General features: G+C 33.1%; 1 protein-coding gene across 7 annotated transcripts in view; it reads left to right on the forward strand.

Annotated features, from left to right (window-relative positions):
* The window catches only part of LOC126745640 (protein still life, isoforms C/SIF type 2), a 252,589-nt gene that overhangs the window by 149,479 nt on the left and 80,996 nt on the right, over positions 1-22,114 (forward strand). For 6 of the 7 annotated variants that reach the window (XM_050453574.1, XM_050453573.1, XM_050453570.1 and 3 more), the window contains 3 exons: positions 6,032-6,259; positions 6,317-6,503; positions 6,601-6,861. In XM_050453574.1, the coding sequence (XP_050309531.1) occupies positions 6,032-6,259; positions 6,317-6,503; positions 6,601-6,861 (676 nt within the window). The remainder of the gene's footprint in view (positions 1-6,031; positions 6,260-6,316; positions 6,504-6,600; positions 6,862-22,114) is intronic. The other variant, XM_050453571.1, reaches the window with a different exon arrangement.

The raw sequence follows: 22,114 nt of genomic DNA on the forward strand, positions 1-22,114 counted from the left end.
CACTCTCTGGATTTATTGGTCAACAGGGTCAAATATCTTAAATTATTGTTTTCTTATTGTGTTTATTTCTTGTGTATATGTTTTGATGACTGTCTAATTATGTTCGTGAAAGTACTTTTATTATGTTAATTGTACATCTTTTACTTTATTTAATATTGTAACCAAATCTTTTGTAAAATGGGGTTTCCCGTATATTGATTGAATAAATGAATAAAAATGTTTATCCAACTTTTCTATGGCAGTTAAAAGAAATTAAGTTTAAATCTTGTTATATTTTTTCTTTTAGATTTCAAGTCGGTCACAACAATATAGTTGTGACTGACTTAACAATAAAAATATTAAAATTTAAACAATTTTAAACAATATAACAATAGTTTCTATAATTATGCACATGTAAACATGTTTTTTTACCTTACTGTGAAGAAAATTTTGCTAAGATTTATTGGTTAACTTCAAAATTTTCATTGGGTGATTCTGAGGGATAATTGCTTTTATTTATTTGTTGTCACACTCACTATCATAGTCGACAACAATTTTTGGATGTGTAAATTAAACTACAACCAGATGCGGCGTCGTTTTTTTTGTGCATCAAATTAACTCTTTGAACATGACTCGATAGATAGGAGCTGAACCAACCCAAAGAAAGACCCTATAAAACCATATCTCTTCATTTTCAACAACAGTATTCTGTGATCCACACAGTCAAAATTCTAGGAAAGTGACAGAACACTGCTGCAGCAACTTCATCGGAATTAAGCATGCTATAAAGATATTGAAAAAAATTAAAGAAAATAGCATCACCTGTGGGCCTCTTGAAATCCAAACTGTACTGTGCTTAGAATGTTAAATCTCTCTAAAATATGGTATGGTAAAATATAATATGGTAGGTCGTTATATATATCGGTTGAAAATTAGAAAGACTGCTGCAGTCTCCCTCCCTATAAACCAGAACAATAATTGCTTGTTTAAGGTAATTGGGAAATGTATTTGAAGTGAAAGATTCATTTAATGAATCTACAAATGCTTGAAGGCATTGGGTGGTAATGCCGAGAGTATTAAAGAGACATGATCCCAACCTGCTGATGTTTTATTTTTAATTTTTCTCATAATGTCTCTCGCCTCCAAAATATTAGTAGGAATAGAGAAAAATGTCTCCTTGACATTTACATGTCTCATATAATCCTGAGCTGTATATCTACTAAAAACATTCTTGGTGAGTTCAAAAGCAATGTTAGAGTAGTAAGAGTTTAGTGTCTATGCACATAATTGGATTCCAATTCAAGAGTTGTGCGGCTTTTTCCCATCAGCTAGTTAATAATATGCCATGATTCTTTTGATTTATTAGGTGACTCATCAATTCTCCTATGATAGTATAAAGCATTAGGAACAACAATAGTGTTCCTGTAAATCCTCCTATAATTATTGAAATAGACCTGAAATAAATAATTGTCCACGGCAAATTTACATATGTGATGCAAGGCTCTCCTATTTTTCCCTGAGACTTACTTTTTTGCAAAAGCATAAAGCTTAAACCCCCTTGTATACCATGGCTTGTTTCTTTTAATTTTTTTTTATTAACAATAAAATATATTTCAATATGATAATGATCCGAGGCATGCTTCTCAGTATATTAAAACTTGATTATATGATAAAAAAATCAATGTCATGTATTGGCCATCATAGTCTCCAGTTTTAAATTCAATAAAGACCAAAATTATATATCAAATGTTTTCTAATATTGATGCACTGTTTAAAAAAGTAAGAGAAACTTTGAAAGAAGTAATACTGTCAAAGCGATATGCTGATTTATACTGCATCATCTATGGTTAAGGAATTTACAGAAAATGATATGTTAACTTTAACGTTAAATGGTATTTGCTCATCATTCGATATTTAAAAAAATTTTATACATTTACAGTATAGCAATAGTTTAGTGACAAGCTCTTACATGTATCCAAACCATAATGTAATTTATATTAGCAATAAGGCTCTCTATAGAATATTTCACGCAAATAATATTAATCTAAATAGAATTTTAGAGTCGAATGATGCCAGCAACTTTGGATCAGATTTGGCATCATTACTGTATACCCATATTTTAAAACATTTCAAAAGTAGCATTTCATCAAAAAATGTGTCCACAATAAAACCAAGTAATCAACCTGGACTTCTAGATACCAACTGTGATAGGGATTCTTTTTTATAGATAAATACACAGAAGGTGAAGCTCACTCACATTCTATAAATAACATTGAAAATAAGCATGCGAAAAGTTTCAGTAGTTTTCTTTTAACCCGTTAACTGCCACGTGAATCAAGTGTGTCTCACAGGTAGCATATTAGTTTATGCCACGTGAATCAGCTGTGATTCACAGGAAAACGATTGTATTTATGCCTGTAGCTCGCGGGTGATTCTCAGTAGCCATATAAATCAATGCTAATTTAAAAAGCGTGGCCTGGCGTGTAAAATGTAATGATTAGCACATGAAATTTTTGTATACCTAATTGGCGTTAAATGCAAGGTTTTTTAATTTTTGACGAACATAAACAAAATATTATTTTGGAAGTGAAACAAATAAGAAATAGCTTTTGGCTCATGGGATAAAAAAAAATTGTATTGTGGCAGTTAACGTGTTAAATATACCGTCTCTAAGAAATAAAATGGACGAGCTTCATCTTTTACTTGATTCATGTGATTTTCCTGATATTGTATTACTAACTGAGGACTGGTTAAAGCCTAACGAATGTTTCTTAATCTCTGATTATATTCCTATATCAAGTTTTTGTCGGCAACACTCCATACATGGAGGAACAGCTATTTTAGTTAAACAAACAATTGAAGCTTTTTTCTGTAAAATTAATAAGTATGATAGCTTTCTGTTGGAGAAGGTTTTTGAATTCTCCCTTTGTTTTTGTAAGCAAGTTAATTTATATGTTCTTTGTGTTTATAGACCACCCACAGGAGATATTGGTATGTTCCTGGACAGATTTGATTCTCTATTATCCCAATTGTCTCTACACTCCATAGTTATATTGGCTGGTGACTTTAATATTAGTTTCACTGATGTAAGCTTGTTATCATATCATACATCCCTTTTAAGTATATTGAAATCTTATGACTTAAAGATGCATGTTCTTTCAGCCACACGTATAACATCCTCATCTGCAACTACTATTGATTATTTGTGTACAAATTTAAATGATGTGTCATGTAGAGTACTCTCATCTGGTATTTCTGACCATGAAGCCATTCTCGCTAGGATTCCATGCAACACTGTATTTCCTTCATCTCATTATATAGGAAGAATTTTCAGCAGAGCAAATTTCAATGCTTTTTCTTCTACTACAGCTTTGGTTAATTGGAATGCAGTTAAAATGGCTCCTGACCCGTTTACTTTGTTATTTAATGTGCTATGTGACAAGATCAATCAGTGTTTTTTCCTAAAAAGAGGCTTAAACTGAAAAATAGAAAACCATGGGTCACAGCAGGCCTCAGAACTTCAGCTAAAAACCTTCGTTTTTTGGCTAAGTTGTGCAAGTATACAACTAATGCAAACATTATTCTTTATCATCAGAAATATCGTAGTCTATACAGAAAGACGATAAAAGCAGCAAAGGTTAAATATTATAGTGACCACTTGAATGTGTCCTCAAATCGGCAGAGAGAATGTTGGTCAATTATAAATGACTTCAGGCATTCTCACAAGAAAGTTTTAGAACCAGAAGTAAGACCAAATAGTTTAAATGATTATTACTGTAATATTCCTCATTTATTGCTCAAGGATGTGAATACTAATATTGATCCTTTGCATTATATTCAACAAGTGTCAGTTCAAAATTCTTTTTTCTTTTATCCTGTTAGCCTTACTGACATTAAAGATGCAATTAAAAGCTTAAAAAACCATAAATCAGCTGGAGCTGATGGAATATCATCAAAATTACTACTCCTTTTGCCTGACTCAGCATTGAGTGCCTTAGCTTCTGCCATAAACAATTCCTTTCATAATGGCATCTTTCCAGCATGTTTGAAAGAGGCAGTGGTTATCGCTATTTATAAGGGTGGAGATTTGAGTGAGCCTTGTAATTTCCGTCCAATTTCTATATTATCTACCCTCTCCAAGATAGTTGAAAAACTTGCAAAAATCAGAATTTTGTCTTTTTTGCAACATAATTGCATTTTATCTGCAAATCAGTTTGGATTTCAAGCGGGAAAAGGGACTTTTTTTTGGAGAGTGTCTATGTGTCCTTAAATTCTGGAGAGTCCGCGGCGGCAGTGTGTTGCGATTTATCCAAGGCATTTGATTGTGTAGATCATGGAATACTGCTGTCTAACCTCAATAATTATGGCTTTAGAGGTGTGGCATTGCAATGGCTGGAATCCTATCTGTCTAATCGTACCCAAAGAGTTACAGTATCTGGATGTTTATCCGATTCCAGATCCCTTAAAACTGGAGTACCTCAGGGTTCAGTGTTAGGACCACTATTATTTTTGCTCTATGTAAATGATTTGGGTTTATTAAAACTGCAGGGCAAAGTGGTTCAGTTTGCTGATGATACCACCATTTTATGGAATCATAGAGATTCTTATAATGTTAGAGTTCAAGTTTTTAAGGATCTTAAGATTTTATCGGAGTGGTGTGCTGCAAACAGGCTTGTATTTAATGTTGGCAAAACCTTTATTATGGGATTTAAGTGTGACGTTCAGGGCCTTATGTTTAGTGAAAACTCCCCCTTGCAATACAAAGAAAGCTGTAAGTTACTTGGTATTACCATTGATGGTCGCCTTCGCTTTGAAGATCATATCCTAAATCTTGCATTAAAATTATCCTCTGGATGCTTTGCAGTAAGAATGGCGGGGCATGAGCTGGGAGGGGTAGTTGCACGTTCAGTGTACTTTTCTCTTATTGAGTCCCATCTTCGTTATGGTTTGGCTTTTTGAGGTTTAAGCAACAAGGGATTATTAAACATAATTTTTGTGATTCAAAAAAGGCAGTTAGATACCTTGTTCCGCTGGGCTGAGAGATTCTTGTAAACCTCTCTTTATATCTCAAAAAATCCTAACTCTTTTTCTCTTTTTATCTTAGAAACAGCTACTTTTATTCATAAATGTCCTAAACCTCCCTCTAACACTGGTCATATGACTCGCCAGGTTAACGATTTTCCCTTACCAATCCCTACATCCTCCCCCACCAAGAACTCACTTATATACCTTAGCAAAAAAATTTACAACCATGTTCCTCTATGTATCAGACAAATTTTAGAAGTTAAGAAATTCAAAAAGAAATTAAAATCACTTTTATTATACAGGGCATATTATAGCCTTGACGATTTTTTTTAATGATACCTTTTGACCTGTGCTCTGACATCATTTTAGTGTTTTAGTTTTGTTTCCTATTAAATATTTTAATTTACTTCCTGTAAATTCTGCTTTATTGACAGCTTTACTTATTTCTTAATCAAATTTATCAAAAATATGTTTTTTTTTAAATTTTTTCAATCTGTTATAATTAATTTTGGTAATTTGTGTAAATTTTATGGTAAAATGTTTTAGATGTTATGTTTATTTGAAATTTAAAGTAAATTTGGAATTTTTTAGTTTTTAGGATGCTTGTACACAAGATTTTGTTTTGTCTTACGTAATATAGCACATTTTCTTTATTTCTTTCTTTCTTTCAGATGTTATTAAGGAGAAGGGCTACTATACTAAATAATAAATATTTTCTTATTCTGTTTTACTTTTATATAATAAAATCTAGTATACGTAAATTATTGCTATATTTTTGAAAAATAAAATTATATAAAATAATTTGTGTACTTTATTTACTGGATCTAAAGAAATGAATATTATAATTACAGTTGAGCATACAATATTTTTAAAATCACGTACAAATCTTACTGATAAATCAAATGTTGATGGTTATTTAAGGGTAAATGACGATGTTGCTATCTTTTTGCACAATAATGTATATATAAACGAATATCTATTAGATGCGTATGCCTACAAATATTTTTATATTCTTTGATTTTTTCAGGTAAATTCCCGCGAGGACTCTGAAAAATCCTTTAAAGTATCATTACCAGATCAAATGACAGCAACCGTATTCGTACGAGAATCGATGTCCGTGGAGGAGTTTCTCTCTAGCGCTTGCGCTCGAAAGAACCTTAACCCGGCAGAGCATTTTATTCGTGTCAAAAAACGTAAAGATATGGAAGACCATAATTATTTTGTACCTCATCGAAGCGATTTAATAGAAACTTATGTAAGTTTGTAAGGATAAAATCTAGATATATTTGTTTAAATTTAAATATCCTTACAGATTCATACTCACGAAATCGTAGAAGTTTGTGTTAAAATTTTGTATCAAGTAGAACTTTCGCGAAGTACTTTGGAACAAATGTGGGGTTTTAGTGTAGAAGCTGAACTAGTAGAAAACGCCGATAGGCAAGATGAGTTATGCTGCTATGTAAGCCGAGTCGAAGATAAAAGCGTTGCTATGCAAAACGGTAATTTAATGAGATTTTAGATTACTTACTATATCCACCTTTTACACTTACAAAAACACAAGAATTTTGATGAAAATCAGTATCCTTATTCTCTTAGGTATTATCAAAGGCGACGAAATAATGGTGATCAACGGCTCGATAGTATCTGACCTTGATATGATGTATCTGGAGAGTGTGCTGCAAGAAGAACTTTCGTTATGCATGATGATGAGATCCTCAAGGGTTGAGCCGCCTGATATCAACGGTATGTTGAGAGCCACCGATGATATCATCGAAAGTTTAGTTTGCCCACCTCCACCGACTGAACCACCAGGGATTAGTGATGAAATGATATCTGGACTAATTGTACCAGCACCGGGTAGGTTAACAGTAGGTTGTAGTTGTTTACAAAATAATTAATGTGTATGTATTTAATTTGAAATAATACACAACCTTAATTTACGAAAGTATATTTTCGACTAACTAAGAGATACAATAAATTCCGTAAATGCCGTCGGTTTCGAGGCGGCAAAAAAAGGTAACAAATAATAATACAGCTATGCGGTGTAATGTAAATAAACAACGGATATAGAACACCCTCCCCCAATAACAAAAAAGAAAAAAAAAACATCAACCAGTCAAACATCAAACCTAACTGTCTTCTAAACTAAGACACTTGCAAACGATCCGGCATTTTGATTTTGCTACGTCTACGCAACACACGTGTACCCGAATCACTTTCTAAATCAGATTTATCACTATGATAAAACCACCACTTTATCTTCACTAGAGCTAAAACTATTATTATCAATCGAGGTAGATCTTGGAATTATGGTTTTATTTGTCTTATTATGTTCAGGCTGAAATGTTACATAATTTTTTTTTTAACTGGCTGAGGTGCCTCTTCCATTTTATTCCATCATCTACCTCTATTACGTAAGTTCTTCGACCAAGAATATCTTGAACAACCCCTTGACACCACTTACTTTTGTCTGCATTTGGACGATAATCTTGAGCCCACACTTTTTCTACAATACAAAATGATATGTCTCGAACCTTTTTAAAAATTTTCTCCATTTTATGCTGTTTATTTTTAACTACATTTTCGGTGGAAGGAAGCAATAAGTCAAATCTAGTGCGTAAAGAGCGACCAAAAATAATTTTGGATGGACATTCTAGAGTGGTTGTTTGAGGCGTATTGCGATATTGAAAAAGAAACGTATCTAAAATAAGTTGCAGATCAGTTTTATGATCTTTGTAACCTTTAATAAGCGCTCTTTTTAAAATTTTAACAACGGACTCCGCCAATCCATTAGTCTCTGGATGAAAAGGAGCACCCGTCTTGTTGATAATACCCAAACTCTCTAGAAAAGAACTAAATTCAACAGACAAAAAAGTTTGTGCATTATCTGTAGCTATTTCTTTGGGCAATCCAAACTGAGAAAATAACTTTCTTAGAATTTGTATTGTTTTAGAAGAAGACATATTTTGCACAATAAAACATTCCAACCATTTGGATGTGGCGTCTTCAACAACTAAAAATGTTTTATTAAACAATGGGCCAAAAAAATCTACATGCAAACGAGTCCAGGCATTTTTAGGGCAATCCCACATTATCAAAGAAGGTTTAGGTGACTTATCCGCATACATTGAACAAATTTTACACCGCCGAGCAATATTTTCTATAGCCTCGTCGATTTTTGGCCACCATACCTATGAGCGAGCCAAAGCCTTCATTTTGACAATGCCAATGTGGGTTAAGTGTAGCTCTTCCAAAATACTCGTTTGAAAACTTGAAGGTACAATTAAACGATACCCCCACATTAAACAACCGTGTTCAATAGATACATCGTTTTTTCTTATAAAAAATGGCTTAAGGTCTACAGAAGGACAAGTTTTAGGCCAGCCATTTTTACCATAAAAAAAAAACTTTGCTAAGAATAGGATCTTTACCAGTTTTCTCTTTAATTTTCAAAAAACTTACTGGAAAATTGGAATTTTGAATATAATTTAAATATGACACTTTATCATTGTCACTTGATAAAAACACAATGGAACTACTATTATAATAATAGTGAATATTTTCAACACTAGTTCCTAGTCGAGATAAAAAATCCGAGTAATTCTTTTTTGTGTTGACGTATTTAATTTCAAAATTAAATGATGATAAAATATACGCCCACCTTTGTAGGCGATTAGCTGCAAAAACAGGTAGCCCTTTTTTATCTCCAAAAATGGCTAAAAGGGGCTTGTGATCGGTATACAAGGTAAATTTTGTCCCATACAAAAATTGAAAAAATTTTTTTACTCCAAAAATGATGACTAGAGCCTCTTTTTCAATTTGTGAAAAACCTAATTCGCTTTTAGTTAATAATCTGGAAGCAAAAGCGATTGGCCTCTCAGAACCGTCTGGATAAAAATTACTAATAATCGCTCCAAGCCCTACACTGCTAGCATCCACCAAGAGTTTAATGGGTATTTTGGGATCAAAATGAGCCAGAACCGATGGAGAAAGAAAAAACATTTAATTGATTTAAATTTCTAAAATTTTAATTTTAGAAAAACTATTTTGACATTCTGTACACCATTCCCAAGGAACGTTTTTTTTTTAACAAATTATATAAGGGGAAGAGTATTGTTGATGCATTTGGTAAAAATTTAACATAATAATTTACCCCCCCTAAAAATGATTACAGTTCTGTAATATTTGAAGGATTTTTAGTTTTAATGACGGCTTCTACTCTTTCTTGGGTTTTGTGTAGCCCAAATTTATCGATTCGATGGCCTATGTACGTCAAAGAGTCTTGCATAAAGCTGCATTTGTTTTTTTTTACTTTAAGGCCGCATTCACTTAATTTTGTAAAAACAAAGGTAAAATAAAAATTCAAAAAACAAATTCAAAAAAATAAAATTCAAGGTAATTTTTTCCCGTTATTAGAATATCATTAAGAAACGCTATAACGCCCGGTATACCGTTAAATAGCTGTTCCATAATAACTTGAAATATGGAGGGTGCACAATGAATGCCGAAGGGTAGCCTCTGATAAGAAAATAAACCTCTATGTGTAGAGATTGTCACCAACTCTGTAGAATTTTCATCCAGAAGAATTTGCTGGTATGCCTCCGACAAATCGATTTTTCAAAATTTTAAACCCCTTTCCAGCCGACTAAATAAATATTCTATTCGCGGAAGCGGAAACTGTTGAAATTCCAGTTGTGGATTCAAGGTTACCTTAAAATCTCCACAAATTCTTAGACCACCATTTTTCTTCAATATGGGAACAATAGGGGTGGCCCATTTAGAAAATTCTGTCGGAATTAATACCTTATTTTTAATTAAACGATCTAATTCTTCGTCAATTTTTGGCTTAAGCGCGATTGGAACAGGACGTGGTTTAAAAAATCGCGGAATAGCATTTTCTTTTAACTTAAGGGTTACTTTAAACTTGTTGAAAGTGCCCAGAGTACCATCAAAAATTTGACCAAAATGTTTTAATAAATATTGAAGCTTGGTCTCCGAATTTACGTATAACAACCTATTACTATTGTTACTATCTATTTTACATAAACCAATGTTCAACATTTTTAAGCCGTTACGCCCTATTAATGGAGGTCCTCAATTTTTAATGACATATGTTTTTAAAATGTAATTGTTGTCGTCATAAATAATATTTAGGTTAAGATAACCTAAGGAGTTAAATGATACACCCACATAATCTTTAAGAGACAGATCATTACAACATCAAATCATATTTTGTAAAATAATGTTTATACAAATTTTCAGAAATAGCCGCATAAGCAAATCCAGAATCAATTTCAAAATCAAATTGTAAACCGTCAATTAATAGCTTAATAATTATAGGCCTTTCGTTACCTTCAGAATTATAACGCAACTTATTATAATATGATGAAGAATTACTCTTAATGTTAAAGCACATCTCGTCATTCTCATCAGATGAGTCTTGCAAAAGGTTTTCTTGCAAGAAATTATGACCTGATACCTTCTTGCACATAGGTGCCAAATGGCCTTTGACTCCACATTTGTGACAGAAACAGCTACGATAAGCACAGTTAGAAAAAACGTGATTTGCACGCCCACACACCGAACATTTTGGTAGAGCCCCTTTTTCTCGGTGGTCTCTTTTAAAAGTATATTTAGGTTTTGACTTACCCCGATTTTGACGAGAGGTACCTGGATTTTGATTATAATATATTTCCTCTAAATCTGTTTTAATCGGGGCCTGAGACTCCTTGGATGCGCGCTTTTCATGATCAGCGTTCGCAGATTCCTTTGCCAAAGCAATTTTTTCCATGAACTGAAACGTACAGTCCCTACTGATGGCATTTTCTTCAAACAAGCGATCGGAAAACGCACGTCATTAATACCGATCGCAAAAATATCTCTCATTAGCTTACTGAGAGTTATTGTAGCCTCAAATCCGCAATTACTCACTAAATTTTTCAGGCGAGCTGCCCAATCACACACTTTTTCACCGGGCTCTCTTTGAGCAGAGTAAAATATACTTCTCTCCGAAAAATAGGACCGCACTGGAGCAAAATGCTTTAATAACAATTTATCCAAATCCTGGAATTTCACTTCCGGTGGCGTTTTCGGTACACACAAATTTCGTAACAACACGTAACAATCTTCATTTAATGTATTTAGAAGAGTCGCACGCATTTTGTCGTCCTCCGTTATACCATTTGCCACGAAAAACTGTTTTAGCCGTTCGGAAAATATCGCGTAATCCGACTTTTCCGGATCAAACGTACTTAAATTTCCGAGAAAAGATGACATTTTCACCGACTACTTTTAACAATTTAGGTCCGTAAGATCGACTGCGCCAATGATGTGTATGTATTTAATTTGAAATAATGCACAACCTTAATTTACGAGAGTATATTTTCGACTAACTAAGAGATACAATAAATTCCGTAAATGCCGTCGGTTTCGAGCCGGCAAAAAAAAGGTAACAAATAATAATACAGCTATGCGGTGTAGTGTAAATAAACAACGGATATGGAACAATAATTATCTCACAAATCCATAAATGCAATTTTAAAAATTCACTATTGAGCTTTCGCTCATCAAAAGGATTTTAGATATATTTATTGGGACTGTAATAGGTATATCTAAATTTTTTGAAAAGAAATTTGTTTAAAAAAAAATGATGACCCAATAAAATAAGTAACTCATTATGAATTCGTCGCAACAATACAGATTTTAGTTAAATCAAAGGTATGGGCCTAATTGTTTAGATATTTTTAGCCATTTAGAAAAAAATTATATTATCACAGTGAAAATAGTATAACATTTTTATAGAAATGCAAAATTAATAATTTAATACCAAAATGTTTAAGATTACACACACACATAATAAAATACATAAAATCTCAGAAAGAGCAAGTAAAGCGTTATTAAAAGAAAGAATTCAATTCCATAGATGTAATAAAATTAATCTAAATAATAAAATACAAAAATTAAAAAATTACTTATTTAATTTGGTTAATCAAAATAATCTCAATCATACACTGGTGGCCAAAAGTAGATTCACAACTACTTATTTTTCAAATTTGTTTATATCACGGTTTAGGAAATGATAAATTAGGTGGGACAGTACCTGATTAAAAAACAACGGAGCCTATTTGTAATGTTTAACTATATTTAAACTATTTATTCGTAATACCCCATTTTATTAAAAAGAAATTAAAAAACTAAACAATTTTCAAGTGGCCAAAATTAAATTGACAAATTCAAATCTTACTAAAATAACAATAAGTATAGAAAATTTAAAGGGTTTTATTCAATAATGCGTTGCATAGCCTCTATTTTTTCTCACTTCCACCAACCTTTTGGGCATTCATTTAATTAAATTTTCAATATAGGACGTGTCAATGGATATCCAGCATGCCTTCAAAGCTTCAAAAAGTTCTTGTTTATTTTTGAAATTTTTACATGGGATGTGACGATCAATGTAATCCCAAATGTTCTCGATCGGATTTAGGTCCGATGACTGTGACGGCCATTCGATAACCTTAATTTTTTCTTGGGTCAACCATTGCTTAACGACCTTGGATGCGTGTTTCGGATCGTTATCATGTTGAAAGTAGTGGTTGAGTGGCATAACTTCATCAGCATAAGGTACCATAACATCCTGCAGTATGTCTTTATACATGAAACGATCCATCGTGCCTTCTATCAAGTGTAGTGGACCCATCCCATAGCCCGAAAAACACCCCCACACCATCACGGAACCACCTCCATGCTTGACTGTGGACACCGTATATTTGGGATCATACCTTTGGTTCGCAGGACGCCTAACATATCTTTTGCCATCCGAATTAATCAAATTGAACTTTGATTCATCACTAAAAATAACCTTTTTCCATTCGGAGACTGTCCAGTGACTATGTTCTCGAGCAAAGCTCAATCGCGCCCGTACGTTTTTTAAAGTTAGCAGTGGTTTCTTTGCAGGGCGTCTTGTTTTTAAATCACTATATTGAAGTCTCCTTCTAATGGTATGACAACTAACTGAACCCACACCTTCTTCTTCCAAATGCAGCTTGATTTCTTTTGAAGTTGCGAATGGGTCAAGTTTTGCTTTTTTCAAAATTAATTTGTCAACACGACTAGTGGTCTTCTTTGGTCGGCCAGTTTTTTTTAGAGGAACAACACTTGAACTTCCACGGAGATTAAAATTTTTTATTATTTGACTTACTGTTGGCCTCAAAAGAGAAAATTTTCGAGCAATATCCGCCTGTTTAACCCCTTTCCGGTAATCGTCGATTATTCGCATCTTAATATCAATCGATAAAGTTATACCACGTGGCATTGTGAATATTTTTTAAAACTAATAGTAAGTAAAGTCAAATCAACAGAAACCAACGCATAAAACTCAGAGACTGAATAAATATGTTGTTTGTCAATCCAATTTTGGCCACCTAGCAGTCAAACAAAATTATTGTAATTTGATAAAAAAAAATATTGAGAAAAAGTGCAAGCAATAAAAATCTATGTTGTTTACATTCCTGAACACTAATAAGCTCAGCCGGTTTTTCATTTGCTTCAGATAAAATATATCCATAAAAATGGAATTTGTCAATCTACTTTTGGCCACCAGTGTATATACTTCTGTGTAAATAAGAGTTATTTAAATAATTTTCAAAAACAAAAACAAATTCACATAAATAAAATAAATCTACTTTGTAATGAAAATAAAAATCAAAAACTTTTAAACACAAATAATAATGATTTTATAAATAAAACTGTTATTAATTTGTCAGATAGAGTTTTATCTGATACAGAAAAACTTGTTCTTTCTAAAGGTCTCAATTACTCAATGTCAGCTATAGAAAACGCAACGAAAGACTTACCAAGGGATCAACAAGATGAATTTAGAATTAGAACAAAGATAGAAATTGAAAAACCAATTAAAATTAAACAAAATGTAAACTCTTGGATTAAAAGCTTTAAAGACGCTTAAATCCGATTACACTATTAAAATACTTCCAGCCGATAAAGATAATGCTACAGTTCTTTTAAATATTAATACTGTTTTTAATTTATGATGGTAATTATTCTAAATTATCAGAAGATCCTACAGAAAAAAAAATTAAAAACAAATTTATAATTTACTTAAAAAGCATAAATGCCAATTTTCTGATATTGATAGATTTAAATTAACTTCACTTAATAGTAAAACACCACATTCTTATGGTTTACCAAAAATACATATAATAAATGTTCCTTTAAGACCTATAGTTAGTAACATAAATTCACCTACTCACCTATCTCACCCTCTTGCAAAATATCTTTTAACCCTCGAGGAAACGCGTCTTAAAAAATCTACCACTAAGGAACGCGTTGGGTCTAATATACCCACAAAGGAAAAAAACTACATTTTTGTAAGTACATTCAAAAATTTATTTTTTTATTGGAGATATTAATAGAACAAACAAAAGGTAATATTCAACAGAAAATAATCGCAATATTCTACTTAGTTAACCTAAGAAGTAAAAATTAAACTTATGACACATTTTAGGCTCCGCCTCACTGACACGCCCTCTATAATATTTATATGGCAATGTTTTCTTTGCAAACTTCATAAATAGGTACAGTATGTTCGAGACATATATACTTTTTACAAAAACGGCAGGTATATTTTGTTTTACGATCTTTACAGAAGTTGCATCTTCCCCGTTTATTTTGAACGTTTTCGACAACTTCCACCAACTCAGTACCACTAATCCTCGCAGCAAGTTGTCGAATTTCTCGTGGCAAGAATTGCGAGGCTACTCGACTCTTCATGTAGTCCAATATGAGCTCCATACCAAGTTGTTTCAAAAAAATTCTTCTATCAATGCTGCTTTTATTAATATTATTGTTTCTATATACAGGGTGTCCCAAAAGTGATGGATCAAACTCAAACAGGAGATAGAGGAAGTCATTTACAATCAAAATCACCCCCTATGTTGTTATGCAATTGTGAATAGGTTAAAAGTTATAGCCATATATGTGTATTTTTTTAATTCCAGCACCTTTGTCAAATAAAAGCTTTTAAAAAAATTATACAGTAGATTAAACAATCGGTTTTTTTTATTGTACCTAGAAATGATGTGCCTCTCCAACAAAAATATGTTTCTTAAACATTACTTTTTAAGAGCACTAGAAAAACAATTTTTTGGACTTTTTACAACTTTAAAAATAAGTAGTTAACTTTGATGCCATTTTTTTGCGAAGAAAATATAAGACATGCGAGTGACCCTGAACCTTAAAAACTTCTTTAAATCATACTGATTCCAGCAAAGTACAACTTGAATAGATTATTAAAATTTCTTATTGTCTAATTAAATTTTTATTTTTTTAAGAAATAAGCAAAAAAAATATTCTATGGCTAAATCAATATTTTGCTTTATTATTTTACGAAAAAATAATAAAATTAAGATAGTAAAGTGTCTCAAAAATGTTTAAAAATACATAAGTATGTCGACTTCTAATACTGACCAATTTATCTGCGGTTATTTTAAAGAATGTTGATTTGTCGTGTTTTTTGTCGTAAACAAAATTTAAAAATAATTTAAAATATGTAGTGTTGTGTTGTCCAGGTACTGGCTAAGTACATACATTATTTATACAACTGAACACATATTGCCTTATACCGTCCGTGAGTATGCATAAATGTATTATGTTTATGGATTTTGTAATGGAAACGCTCGAGCGGCTGAAAGGGAATATCGTGAACGATATCCTGACTACAGGGTGTTTCAACGAGTGCATAACGCATACGTGGAGAGGCAGATTCCTGAAAATCCTCGCAGAATAGGAAGACCTGATAAAAATGCTGAGGCAGAAGATGACATCATTGAAATGGCAATAGAGGAACCTTCAACTAGTGTTCGCCGCATATCAAGACGGTCTGGTATTCCGAGAACAACAGTACACCGTATTCTACGAAGAAACCAGTTGCATCCCTATCATGTACAACGGGTTCAAGATCTATTACCGGGTGATTATGACAAGAGGGTGGAATTTTGTAGAGAAATGCTTCATCGTAATAGGCAGGAACCACAATTTTTTAACAAAATTTTATGGTCAGACGAATCTAGTTTTCAGAGGGCGGGAATATTTAATATTCACAATTTACACCACTGGGCATATTTTAACCCTAGAATTGTTAGAAATGACCGCTTTCAACATCAATTTAGTGTGAACATGTGGAGTGGCATTCTTAACGGTTCATTAATTGGGCCGTTTGAACTACCAGCCAGATTAAATGATGAAATCTATAGGAGATTTTTGGAAGAAAACTTACCTGTTTTACTTCAGGATATTCCATTAAATATTCGTCAATCAATGTGGCTGTAGCACGATGGAGCGCCCGCCCATTACAGCCTTCAGGTGAGACAGTTTTTAAATGAAGCCTACCTTGGTCGTTGGATTGGATGGGGAGGTATAATTCGTTGGCCACTGCGCTCCCCCGACCTCAATCCAATTGATTTTTTTCTATGGGGGTACTTTAAGGAGTTGGTATACGCCAGGAAAAATCGTAATGAGGAAGAGCTACGCCACCAAATAATTACAGCAACTAGATTAATTACCCAAAATGAACGTTCATTCAGAATGATTAAGAGAAATTTTATACGCCGATGTAGGTTATGCATTAGATTTCGCGGCAGACATTTTGAACACTTATTGTAAATGATAGCAAAACTATCATGTAAAACAATAAACCATTTTCTAATGTTTTTTGTACCTTATTGCAATCCACCAACCCAACAAAACACAATTATTTATTTAAAAAAATTGGTAAATATTGATTTAGCCATAAAATTTTTTTTTGCCTCTTTTTTGAAAAACTGAAAATTTAATTAGCCAATAAGAAATAATGTATTTAAGTCATGCCTTGCTGGAATCGGTATGAAACGTAGAAGTTTTTAAGCTACAGGGTCACTCTTATGTCTTACATTTTTGAGAAAAAAATGGCATCAAAGTTAAGGGTACTTATTTTTAAAGTTGTAAAAAGTTCAAAAAGAAATTTTTTTTTAGCTCTGTCGAAAAGTAATATTTAAAAAAATATTTTTATTAGGTACATCACTTCTAGGTAAAAACAAACAAAAACGCATTGTTTAATCCACTGTATAATTTTTTTATAAGCTTTTATTTGACAGTGTGCTTGAATTTAAAAAATGCATAAAAATGGCTATAACTTTTAAACTATTCACAATTGCATAACAACATAGGGGGTGATTTTGATTGAACATGACTCCCTCTATCCTCTGTTTGAGTTTGATCCATCACTTTTGGGACACCCTGTATAACAAGAGCGTTAACACCAGCAACATTGAGCAGCCCATACAAGACTACCATGGGCCATCTACGCGTATTTCTAGCAACATTATACTTTGCGGTAAGTTGGTCGACAGTATCGACTCCACATTTGGTAGAATTATAAAAAGTAATGATTTCTGGCTTGACTGCTCCAGATAAAGCATCAATGGAATCGTCATGATGTAACGTCGATAGCAATATCACCTGCTTGTTTTTTTTTGGGATATACGATACAATAGTCAAATCTTTAGTAAAGCCAAACATACTTAACTTTTCTGGTCGTACGGTAAAAAACTGTTTTGGAATTTGACGCTTATTTTTCCTAAGGGTGCCCACTATGGTCAACTGATGATTATTTAGTAATCTGTTGGCCACTTCAACAGAGGTGAACCAATTATCCATTGTCGCGTTCCTTCGGGATTTCGATAATGGTAGGCACAGCCTTTCAACCACATCGGCAGCGTTGTTATTTACTGAATACTGCCCTGTAGGTTGTTTGCCACAATACATTTCCATATTTAGAGTATAAAAAGACTTTGAGTCTGTCAGTGAGAATACTTTGAGTTCATATCAGGCCGGCTTATTGGGTATATACATCCTAAAACGACATCGGCCCCTAAAAGCCCACAGCATTTCGTCGATTGTTGTATGTTTTCCCACAGAGTAATGTTTTTGGCAATTTTGCACCACTGCTTCAAAAAATTTTCGAATTGGAGCTAAGTTGTCTTCAGTTTTACGCTCTTCCCTTGTATGAATATCATCCATTCGCAAACACCTTAGTAAAAAACGAAATCTTCTTAGAGCCATTGTTGCTGGAAAAATTTCCACTCCTGTAGCATCCCTCGACCAAAAGTCAAAAAATGTCCTTCCTCCATGGTAAACTCCAGCTAGATAAAGTAGACCAATTAGTGCGCGCATCTCAATTACATCTGTCGGCCGTACATCAGATTTGAGCGTTATTGTCAGATTGAAGCGTTATTCTAATAAAAAATAAAATATCAACTCTGATAAAAATATAATAAAAAATCAGAAATAAAACATATATCATTTTTCAAATAAAAGGCTCACATAAACCGCCTTCTTTCGCTAAACAAAAACTTAACCTATCGTAAAAGCTATTTCGCACCTCCAAAAGAGTTTCAGCTAAAATGGAATTGGCACCTTTATTTCGCAACTCCTCTAAATTTGTTGGCCTACTAAATTCATGCTTGTAAATGGTCTGCTTAAGGTAATCCCACAGATAAAAGTCATTTGGAGACAAATCTGGAGATCTAGGAGGCCATTTAATATCGCCAGTCCCACTAATAAGGCGGTTAGGAAAAGTATTTGTTAAAAATTCTTTTACCCTAGCCGCGTTATGAGCAGGACAGCCTTGCTGAAAATAAACCGATCCCAGGTCTACATCAGGTAGGATTTGAATGGCAGGAAGAACTTGGTTTTGCAGCAACTCAAGGTACTTTTGGGCGTTTAAAGTGCCATCAATAAAAAATGGCCCTATAACATTGTCGCCCAAAATACCGCCCAAACATTCAATTTCTGAGGATACTGGGTACGAAACTGAAAACTTCTGTGCACGTTTTCCTGAGACCAATGGAAGACGAACAATGGAAGGCTTGTGTTTGCCATGTAATGGAAAAGAAGATTCACCAGAAAACACAATTATTTTTTTTTAATATTCGTTTTCATTTTCCATCATGGTTTCACAAAATTCCATTCTTCGCCACTGGTCTTCAGGAAATATTTCCTGAGTTTTTGAATACTGGAAACATTTGTACCCATATTTTTTCCAGATACGAGCAACAGTTTTATGGCTCATTCCCAGTTCCTCTCCAACACTTCTAGTGGACCATGTCGAATCAAGTTCTAGGGTACTGCAAACCATTTCTTCCCGCCGTTCTATATCGTGGACCACTTCAACAGGTGGTTCTTGACGTTTTGTGTGGCATTTTTTACATCTTGAAGACAAAAAAGATGTCTCAAAATTTGTAACCACATTTAAAACCGTTTTTGCATAAGGAATCGGTCTATTCTCAAATGTCACTGAAAGCAAATCTCTACATTGTACTGCCGAATTGCCTCCATTAAACCATTTAATTAGTTCAACTCTTTCGGAAGGGGTATAAACAGTCATAGTGAAAAAAAACACGAAAATACCGCTCAAAAATTATTAATGCAACGTGCAGAAAAACAGCAAAGTGAGGTCTGCTGACTCCCGGTTCAAAAAATGAAAAATTCCGCCGCCTGCAAGCCGCAACCAAGCGGTGTTGCCATTATTTTGGGTAATACATTACAATTAACTCCAAAGAGTCTGCTATAAAATTTATTCTTAAAAAAGAGGCTGATGGTCAGCTTCCTTTTCTTGATATTTTAATTAAAAAAGATGTACACAATTTTGAAACTAGAATTTACCGTAAACCAACTCATACTAATAGATATCTTAATTTTAATTCTAATAATCCAATAATGGTAAAAAGAGGACTGGTAAAAAGTTTATATGATCATGCAAACATTATTAAATTTGTAATAATCAATATTTAACAACTGAAAAAGATTTTATTATAAATATCTTAATACAAAATAATTATCTCAAAGAATTTTTGGAAAATTGCTTTAAAAAGTGATAATCCACGTATAAATTTGAATCAACCAATTTTTACGACAAATCTTATTTTACCATTTATTCCAGATTTTTCTGATAAGATAAGAAGAATTGCTAAAAAAAATTAATATAAGAACTCTTTTTAAATCATAAAACACATTACGATATTTACTAACAAAAACTAAACCTTACAATGAAAATTCATTTAATAAAAAATTGTGATATTTAAAATTCTTTGTAGCCCAGTTAGTTTTGAAACCTGTAGACCATTACCAAAAAGAATTAATGAACATAAATCTTAAAAAATTCAAATTCAAAAAATTCTTTAAAAATCCAAAATTACACAACATACATTCGACAATAACCATCGAATAAATCTTTCAAAACAGTTTGTCAAACTATTAATAAACCGTGAACTTATATAAAAAAGTATTGTCGAATTAGAAAGGAGTTTTGAAGGAAGTATTATATAGCAGGAAATTTGAAAGATAGGTATATTCTGTTTATATTTTTAATTTAATTTTACTTTAATTACCTTGATAACGCTCGTAGATATAACTACTGATACGTTGGTTTAAATTAGGTATTTTTTTAAAAAGTAGGTCTTCTCTTTGTTTTTATCGTTTTTTAATTTTAATATTTGATAGAATAATGAAAATTAATCTTTTTAATTTAAATAAATCACCAATTACTTCAAAAACACTTTATTATATCAAAACAACGTGCCGGCTTACAATTAAATCTTGAACTGACTCGCCTATGTAAAAATATAAGATGTAAGACGTAAGCTAACACGGCCTTCCTGACGTCGGGGCATCCCCGCACCGTCTGCAGTTTTCACATTTCACATGTCGATAGCAGTCTGCAATAAAAAATCACGAGCAGTAAATTGTTTACATTATATTTTTAAGTTTTACTGGTGTACAATCCTCAATCAAATCTAAACAATCTTAATTTTTGCCAAATCAACTTTTAAAGACGTTAGGCTTTAACAACACTGTAGCTCAAATTTTTAACACAAGCCACATAGTAATAATTTAGGTATAATTAATTAAAAGCCAGAGGCTTGGGGTCCTTAATTGATTTTAAATTGACCATTTCTTAAATGTAGCCTGACGTAGCAGGGACCTTAAATGTGCCCAAACCACAGACCTAGGGACCTTGTATGCCTGCTAAGCAGGGACCTTTAAGCAAAGCCTGTCGTACAACAGGGACCTTTGATCATAGCCTGGCACACCAGGGACCTTTATTAGCAAAGCCTGTCATAGAACAGGGACCTTTAAACATAGCCTGATACATCAGGGACCTTAAAAAAAAAACAAACAAAACACACACAAAAAAAATTAAGTACAATGCCTGCATAGCAGGGACCTTTTAGCAAAGCCTGTGTTATAACAGGGACCTTAATACTATTTATTAACTTATCTACAGTTTCGTACCTTATGTTATTTGACTATCCGGCCAGATTCGTAACTGCTCATGTGCTGCTACTGTAGGCCGACCACGACTGCCAATTCTTTTAAGTGCATACCTCTCATTGGGTAGACAATGCGTTACTTCAAAAGGGCCATGAAACTTTGCCTTAAGTTTCCCCCCATTTGCCACTTGACTATTTTCAATAACCACTTTAGCGCCAACAGCGTATGGTACAGCCGGAACTCTCTTTTTATTAAAATTAGTAATGGTTTTATCTGTTATTTCACACAAGCGACTGTGAGCTTGCTGCCTCACTACTTCTGCATTCACAACATTGTTTTGCGATGGCATGCTGGCTACCAGATTATCGGTTGCTTTTAAACGACGATTTTCGCCAAACATTAACATCCACAGTGCGAAACCAGTCGATTTATGAACTGTTACATTAAAGTCATCCTTAATATCAGGTGGCACTGTAGTCCATTTTTTTTCTATACTTAAACTATTGGGCTAGCGTAAGCAGATTCACTGTGTCGAATTATTAAATTTTCAAGCTGTTCTTTAATAATTTGCTTCACTTGCAGTCTTTCGCCATATGACAAATGACGAGGCTTATAGGCGACCGGCTGTGAATTACGCAATGTTATTTTTAATTTGTTTGTTGTTACGGCGGCCGGTGTTTGTTTTCTTGCATTCTGGAGTATTGTTTTTATTTCTTTACTTACTCACTCGTCCAATCCTGACAAATTTATCTCATTTTCTTCGAAAGAATATATCGTACAAATCCGG

This window comes from Anthonomus grandis, chromosome 16, assembly GCF_022605725.1.
Source record: "Anthonomus grandis grandis chromosome 16, icAntGran1.3, whole genome shotgun sequence".
NCBI lineage: Eukaryota > Metazoa > Arthropoda > Insecta > Coleoptera > Curculionidae > Anthonomus > Anthonomus grandis.